The sequence below is a fragment of the Ylistrum balloti genome, unplaced genomic scaffold, assembly GCF_031769215.1.
Source record: "Ylistrum balloti isolate Yb309-2 unplaced genomic scaffold, AGI_CSIRO_Ybal_v1 Utg369596, whole genome shotgun sequence".
NCBI lineage: Eukaryota > Metazoa > Mollusca > Bivalvia > Pectinida > Pectinidae > Ylistrum > Ylistrum balloti.
Window position 1 is genome coordinate 320,084 of NW_026781879.1, and position 8,896 is coordinate 328,979.

General features: G+C 35.1%; 1 protein-coding gene across 1 annotated transcript; it reads right to left on the reverse strand.

Moving 5' to 3' along the window:
* Positions 1-2,193: 2,193 nt before the first annotated feature.
* Positions 2,194-8,599, reverse strand: LOC132545432 (chromatin modification-related protein MEAF6-like). The gene is made up of 7 exons (XM_060209121.1): positions 8,513-8,599; positions 5,631-5,746; positions 5,118-5,205; positions 4,570-4,606; positions 3,902-4,088; positions 3,334-3,364; positions 2,194-3,138 (listed from the first exon to the last, which is right to left on the reverse strand). The coding sequence occupies exons 1-7, from the start codon at positions 8,591-8,593 to the stop codon at positions 3,124-3,126; spliced, it is 555 nt and encodes a 184-aa protein (XP_060065104.1). The 5' UTR covers positions 8,594-8,599; the 3' UTR covers positions 2,194-3,123.
* Positions 8,600-8,896: the final 297 nt, after the last annotated feature.

An 8,896-nucleotide genomic window follows, 5' to 3' on the forward strand; every position in this document is an offset into this window, starting at 1 on the left:
CTATGATACTGTATTGTATGGCTGTGTCCCTATGATACTGTATTGTATGGCTGTGTCCCTATGATACTGTATTGTATGGCTGTGTCCCTATGATACTGTATTGTATGGCTGTGTCCCTATGATACTGTATTGTATGGCTGTGTCCCTATGATACTGTATTGTATGGCTGTGTCCCTATGGTACTGTATTGTATGGCTGTGTCCCTATGATACTGTATTGTATGGCTGTGTCCCTATGATACTGTATTGTATGGCTGTGTCCCTATGGTACTGTATTGTATGGCTGTGTCCCTATGATACTGTATTGTATGGCTGTGTCCCTATGATACTGTATTGTATGGCTGTGTCCCTATGATACTGTATTGTATGGCTGTGTCCCTATGATACTGTATTGTATGGCTGTGTCCCTATGGTACTGTATTGTATGGCTGTGTCCCTATGGTACTGTATTGTATGGCTGTGTCCCTATGGTACTGTATTGTATGGCTGTGTCCCTATGGTACTGTATTGTATGGCTGTGTCCCTATGGTACTGTATTGTATGGCTGTGTCCCTATGGTACTGTATTGTATGGCTGTGTCCCTATGATACTGTATTGTATGGCTGTGTCCCTATGATACTGTATTGTATGGCTGTGTCCCTATGATACTGTATTGTATGGCTGTGTCCCTATGGTACTGTATTGTATGGCTGTGTCCCTATGATACTGTATTGTATGGCTGTGTCCCTATGATACTGTATTGTATGGCTGTGTCCCTATGATACTGTATTGTATGGCTGTGTCCCTCCCTATGATACTGTATTGTATGGCTGTGTCCCTATGATACTGTATTGTATGGCTGTGTCCCTATGATACTGTATTGTATGGCTGTGTCCCTATGGTACTGTATTGTATGGCTGTGTCCCTATGGTACTGTATTGTATGGCTGTGTCCCTATGGTACTGTATTGTATGGCTGTGTCCCTATGATACTGTATTGTATGGCTGTGTCCCTATGGTACTGTATTGTATGGCTGTTTCCCTATGATACTGTATTGTATGGCTGTGTCCCTATGATACTGTATTGTATGGCTGTGTCCCTATGATACTGTATTGTATGGCTGTGTCCCTATGATACTGTATTGTATGGCTGTGTCCCTATGATACTGTATTGTATGGCTGTGTCCCTATGGTACTGTATTGTATGGCTGTTTCCCTATGATACTGTATTGTATGGCTGTGTCCCTATGATACTGTATTGTATGGCTGTGTCCCTCCCTATGATACTGTATTGTATGGCTGTGTCCCTATGATACTGTATTGTATGGCTGTGTCCCTATGATACTGTATTGTATGGCTGTGTCCCTATGATACTGTATTGTATGGCTGTGTCCCTCCCTATGGTACTGTATTGCATGGCTGTTTCCCTATGGTACTGTATTGTATGGCTGTGTCCCTATGGTACTGTATTGTATGACTGTGTCCCTATGATACTGTATTGTATGGCTGTCTCTATACTTTATATGGTATGGTACGACTGTCTACTGATAATAATTGTATGCTTTTGTTAATTTCTTATTAAAAAACTTACATTTGGAGAACTTTTTCTTATCTTTACTGAACTAATTTTATCATATGTACTACTTACACTGACACACTGGTATAAAGACTAGTAACACTGACACACTGGTAATACAGACTAGTAACACTGACACGCTGGTATACAGACTAGTAACACCGACACGCTGGTATACAGACTAGTAACACCGACACACTGGTAATACAGACTAGTAACACCGACACACTGGTATACAGACTAGTAACACCGACACGCTGGTATACAGACTAGTAACACTGACACGCTGGTATACAGACTAGTAACACCGACACACTGGTATACAACCTAGTAACACTGACACACTGGTCAAGTCTTCTGAGTGTCTTAACAAATTTGACTCCTATTGTGATTTTGACTAGTGGGGTCAAGTTCATTTCTTTTCACAAACTTATGGAATTCATACCTGGAACTTGTACACCACATATCATTGCAGGCTCATATGATAATAATTTCTTACGAACTTTGCAAGGCTTCATCCTTGAAACCTTTAAGGCATATATCAAAAGACTCTGTGTTTTGTTTAATCAGAGTAAGTCGTTAAGGTCATTGGCATGTTATCCATATTTGATATCAGCACAAAATTGTCAACACATCTGAATTGCAAGAAGGATGTTTTTATTTCTTAGTTTTGAATCTTAAAATCAACATAGGGAGCATTTAAAGTACAATATCACAAACACATGCCAAGGCATTCAGTATTTCTAAATACCACATGGTTCATACAACATCCACAACTGAAGACATTCTACGTGTACAGGTTAACTTAAACCATAACATACTCCTTACCTAAACAGGAAATAAATGGCCAAATAATGTTGATGTCTCACAGAATCGCTCAAGCATTGCACTTTATTTCACATTTACTTTTAGATTCTACATCAAAATAATGCTTTGAATTTTTACTCCAGCTTTGTCCGATTCAAAACAAATAGTAATTTGAGATGTATATATACTATAGTGCATGTATCCTTTCTCTTTACATCATTTACATACCATGTCCAACTGAACAGGTTTTGGTGTATAATTCAAGGATAAGCTGTGATGATGATGCAAAACAGAGCTACGCTTCCTTGTAGCAATTAAAATCAGAGTACAACAATATTGAGAGTAAATCTGTATCTATTAAAACAGGAACTACAACTAGTAAAACAGCTCCAGATCAACTGACCACAGTATGTTACTGGTCAATCACGCCGTCCAGCAGGTGGTCAAGCCAGCAACCAATGTCTAGTGGACACACTCTCAAAGCTCATACCAGTACTACAGACTCACAGAGTCCTAATTGGTATCCTGAAAACATTGCTTCACTGCTTTTACTGTTGAGTCTTCCTCCTCAGATGTAAGAACTTTTCAATCTACTACTTTAACTGTTTACAAACACTTAAAAGCATCTCTGAAAGTTTCCGGTAATAGATATTTGAAAAGTATACAATGATGGTCCTCACATAATACTTTATGCACATGGAAACTGAACCAACATTAAGTAAGAAGGGGACTTGAAATGATTCTGTCACTTCACTTTCCTTAGTTAATCTCCCATGGCCTGAAAAAAAAAAACAACCATGTATTATAATTCATGAACAAATTCTTTTCCAAGTAATGCCTGGCAGATACTTCTGTATGCCTTCATTATTTCTCAATCAATTTGTAAAGAATTACCAAAGTGTAACTATACCATGAAACATGAATTGTCTCAAAAAAAATCCTCACATACACTGTTACATTAACAAAAACTTACATCTCTTCCTTTTTTCAGCTTAGCATCAACCCTGAAATAAAAATAAATGACACTTTAATTTCAAGCTCTGATTTATGATAATTTTCCAAAGGAGAAAATTTCAATGAAAGGAAATCTGAAAATGATGTTTAGTACTTGAAACATTAACTCAGTAATAACATGAGTAACCTGCTATCTCTTTCACAGTCCATGATGATGTTAAACTTCTGCTTTTATAAAATAACATGATACTCATTTCAATGTCTGATGATAGATAAACTGTTGTACATCAAGTTTATAGGAATTCATTTTGTTTCAAAAAGATGTTGAAAAATGAAAATAAAATTTGCCTAAAACTTGTGAATAAGTTTTCCTAAATACATGCTCTCTGTAGCATGCGGTAAGAGTGAACAACTAAAGTGTTAAGTAAATACTGAGAAAATGACTCATTATTCTTGGATTTTTTCAGTAGTTTTCAGTAAATTCTTTATCAAACATTTGTGTAATTTAAACTTCTTTTAATGCAGTATTACCCTTTGTAAAAAAAAAAAAAAAAAAACAGCTGTATTCAATAAAGAAGCCCTCCTACCTGTGCCGAGACTTGTTCTTGCCCTTTTTGTGTCGGATAGGACCACCTCCCTTGTGTATCTTGCCTGAGTGACTCTGTGAATTACTGTGACTTCCTGGTGATCCAGGTCCCTGTCCATTGGTCTGAGGTGTGTTGGCACTGTTTTGATTGTTCTGGGAGTCCGGGCTGGAAGGTGGTTCTCTATCTCCTGCAAAAGGATAAAAGTATCATGTACCAAAAATTTGAATATCAGCCAGAATTCTCAGCATAACAAAGAAATGATAAATCAGAATTCTTCTCTCAAAATAAAGTAAAAAATGAGACCTAGATTCAAATAAGTGTGGAAATCTCCTATGTATTTCCCCCCTCCAAAGTAGAAAGGGAGATGAACAGATACATCATATAGATTTGCTTTTGTAAAGTTGTTTGGGGACTCGAATTAAACCATACAAATTTAAATACAGCCCACTATTAATATAAATTATATTTATTAAATATTAATTATTCTTTAATTACATTTTCTCATGATGGAATGATGGATACTCTGATATATACTACAGTAAAATCCAGCATAGAGATAACATATTGGTCCTGTTCCAAATCAAGGAAGAAACTTTCAAATTAAGAAACTATTCTTATCCTTATAAAAATAGTTTTAATCATTTGAAAACATCAAAAATGATACTCACTGTTTTTATCACTGTTGTCTGCTAACCCACTAACAGCCTGCACAACAAAAAGTAAATATCTTGTGACGTGTGTGATGTGATCATGTAGACCAACACAACAGTCAGGTAGTCTAAATTAAATATATGGGCACAATATAATGAGTACATGTCATTATTCTTACAGGATCATGATGGACATATGGAATAACAAACAATGATTGCCCGAGTTATTTCTATGAAGTTTGACATTTATTAACAAATTAACATTGGTATTAAACAATTTCAGCTTATAGGTGAACCACACCCAAATTAAAACTCCATCTTCCTATTGCATAAATGTTGATGAATCTTAGCAGAATAAATGCATTCTCCTAACCAAACCAACATTGCTTTTCCCACGAAGCATTAGCCTGTTCCCATCACCTTGAACAAAACTGTGTGCCTTTCTGTTCCATTTTCTTCACATCAAACATAAAATCCAACCCTGTTGTCTGATTGTCAAAAGTTGATTAGTTGTGAAATTCTTATGTAAAAAGTTCAAATCCCCTACATAAATGAAATCAACTTACTGCAGCAGAAGTGACAGAAGACTTTGAGAATAATCGGTCAGCTTCTTTAAATTTTCTGTTTCTTTTATCAGCTTTACTGTTTGTATTTCTGTAAAAAAAAGAAATAGTGTTTCAATTGCAATTTTAAATTCAAATAACTTGTAAATGGTGTCCAAACCTAATTAAAATTTGAAATCCCATTATCTTCAGAAAAATATAAAAATTGAACAAATTGAAGTGTGTAATATATTGGAAGCAACATTATAAAACTTTATGTTTTACTCTCATTTACAGCATCATGTTCTCTTTGACTTCAGTATAAACATAAAAGCCACATATCATAAGCTTATAAAATTTTTCAACAATACCAGGAAAGAAAACAACAGCAGTGTTGACAATGAAATATATCCATTTGTGATAGTCATCCCTTTGTCATGCACAAACAATTACAAAACGGTCTTGTTTCTTTGTGACATAATGAACTTCAGGACAGACTAATTTATTCATGTGCTGCTTTGATCTATAGTTTTTTACTTTGTATTAGCTAGGTAGCGATCCCATCCGCGAATTATATTTCCATATAACTGCGTGTCTTCAAGATAACTTCCCTCGAAAGCATAGATCTGCCTCTCCAAATTGGCAAGAGTGTCCTACAACAGGAGAAAATATGTATTGCATTTTGGATAAACTTCAGAACTTCAATTGAGTGTAGGGCTCTCAGCCTCCCTTGGACATATACCCATGTCAGAAGTCTATTGTGACACATCTAAAAGCAAAAACCAAAACATATAAAAAATAAGACACAATTTTCCCCTTCAAACGCAAGATTCAAAACTAATTTCTGGCAGTCAAATGTAGCATTCTCTCACAGGTCTACTTTACACCCTAAAAGTAGAAGATATCAGATCAATCTAATATATATCAGGTTTTACTGTTTCTGAGTAGAACCTGACAACAAGAGTGTAGGGTTTCATTATCTTTTATTCATACTATTGTAGAACTTTTTATTTTTTGGTAGTGGTGTTTCTCTATGATTGATTTTAGGATACAAGAAATGTAAATACTGTATACCATGAATAGTACTGAGACGCAATAACTTTCAATAGGTCAATATTCTAAGTCAAAAGTCTTTTATGTGAAAGACGATACTTTTTTTTCATTTGATATCCCACACAATGTCTGAAGATCAATCAGTCTTTTGTGGCTAAAGGGAAGTAAATCTAGCTATCACCTCAAGCAAGCAAACATCATCATTGGCAACAACTGTACTTATGTAGTCTTATTTGATAGTTTCATTTTCAATTTCTGTTTGCTGTTATTATCAGCCAAGTGATTAATGAGTAAGAAATCCAGAGCTACTACCATCATGCGACTGATTGCAATTTGATTGTTTTAATGTATAATAAACAGCCAAACATAATATAGGACCTTCTAATTTTCCATTCAATCTCTCGTTACTGGATTTTTCTCATCACACTTATCAATACTCCTTGATTATTTGAAAGTAGGGGGTGGGATATTATTTTTTTCAAAATGATTATGCTTATTTTACATAATTTTAGTCTGCTGAAGCTGATATTAATTTGCAGGCTAAAAAATTTTGGTCAGTGACAGTTTTTGTTTAAAAAATATGGTCAATCAGACATTCTTATGACAAAATTGTAAACACATAGATGTGTACATGCTGTGCTATTTAACCAGAATCCACTGTTTATACACAACAGACTCTGCTCCACCCAAGAATATTTTAGACTGAGTTTGAGATATATCCATTCATTCCTACAGGAGTAGTAGCCCAACTGGGAATCTATGACATATAAAAACAGATAGATATAGCTAAAAAAAACCAAAAAATCATGTGACTGGCATGACCAAATTAAGAGAAAAATTTGGATTAGTATCTAGCTTGAAATGCAATTGAAAAGGAGCACACAGTAACAGTATTAATATTTCCCATTTCACCCAAATAAACTCTTACAATGGCTGCAGCTAGATTTGGACTACAATCTCTAGGTTTTAAAGAACAATGCACAGCTGACCATAAACTGGCAACTGAAAAACTTGTTGAGCTTTAAATTATGGTACTTTTTGTGGAGTACCACAACATGTAATCCCTTTTGGGATTCCTCCCTGGGACTCTTTTATTAAATATTGGACATTTCACATTGTTCCTTGTCAGAATCTCCGGTCAGACTCTATAGACTCTATTCTGGAAATAAATCAGGTGGACCTACCTGCTGTCCATAATGTCTAACACTTTATCTATTCAGCACATCATCTGATTGCATCAAAACCTTTTGAAAGTTATGGCACTTTTGTTGTTAAGTCAGTGTGGCTGTACCAACTGGGTAGAGAACTTGTTACAGTCAGTCTGACTGCAAAAACTTTTGAATGTGTGAACAGTCAGAAGGTGTGCTGAATAGATAACTGTTAGTGATAAGAAACCTTTAGAGGGTATAATCAAGAGCAGGAATACAAAATGCTCTTGAGAGGAGCTAAAAATTTGATTGTAATATGTACATTACTTAAAGATTTTAATGAAACAATGAATAATATCTGTAATGGTTTTAATTTTCACAGCGATACACAAGGCAGGCTACTAGGTAATACTGAAACAGGCTATAACCACTAAAGTTGTAGAAAGCCTTGATGATGTGACATGGCTGTCAACCAAAGCGGCTGACAGAATGTGTCTTGTAAAACATGATAATCTTGGATATATAACTAGTGTAACAACAGAATTGTTGCTTTTCTGGAAAGGAAAGTGTCTTAGCTAGCATTGTTTTATTATGGAAAAACATGTTATCATATTTTTTGCGAGGCACTGAGACAGGAAGATGGTCCATCTGACTTAACTTGAAGAATACAGTTTATAAAGTCTGACAAGTGATTCCGACGAGGTGCACTGTCAAACGTACACTATAAAGGAGTCCCAATTGCAAGGAAGAATCCAAAAAAGGATCAACACAATACGTTGCACCAATATATATAATCAGATAGAGAAATGTAGTAGGTTTTTAGGACCGAAAACCTCCAAATAACTGTTACAATTCTCTAAATTATATTTTAATTGTTTCCGATTCGTATTTGGCGCCATTCGAGGACAACATATTTTTCAACATTTCATATATTATAAATGAAGTGCATGACAATCGTGTATCATATATTAATCCCAACAACAATTAAAAACCTGAGCGTCATTAAATCTTTGATGACACCCTCTTAAAACAATGCAAAACTGAAATTTTATCTTATGAGTCGTCGGCATCACAATGTTTTGGTAAATTGTCCGCCATCTTTGATTCCATTGATCGATATAAATAAGAAGAAATTTTACATTTTTCACCCAATATGAAAATGTACAGCATGCTAACAATTTAAGGCAATAACAAATGATCTAATGTGCTTATCTGTACCGCTATTTCTGTTCTTCTTCGGACCAATTCGTTCAGTTCTTCTCTTGAATTGATCGACTGAGCAGCTTTACTGCTGGCCATGACGAACAATTACAGTCCATACAACGACGTCTTTGATTGGCCAAAAAGTTTACGATAATAAAAGTAAGAACGACTACTCAAGGTACGGTATCTACACATACAGAATTGTCGTTCCTGAAGTTACACTCGCTAACACGGATGTCATGACATTGTCTAATTTATTTATTTTTATTGTATTTGATTTTTAAACGACAGGTGATCAGACATGTAACACACAATGATAAGAGCAATTGCAAATGTACGATATTGTGTATCAAGGATATTAAAGCGAATTGTTTTTCTATAGATTATGTAGTGAGTAAA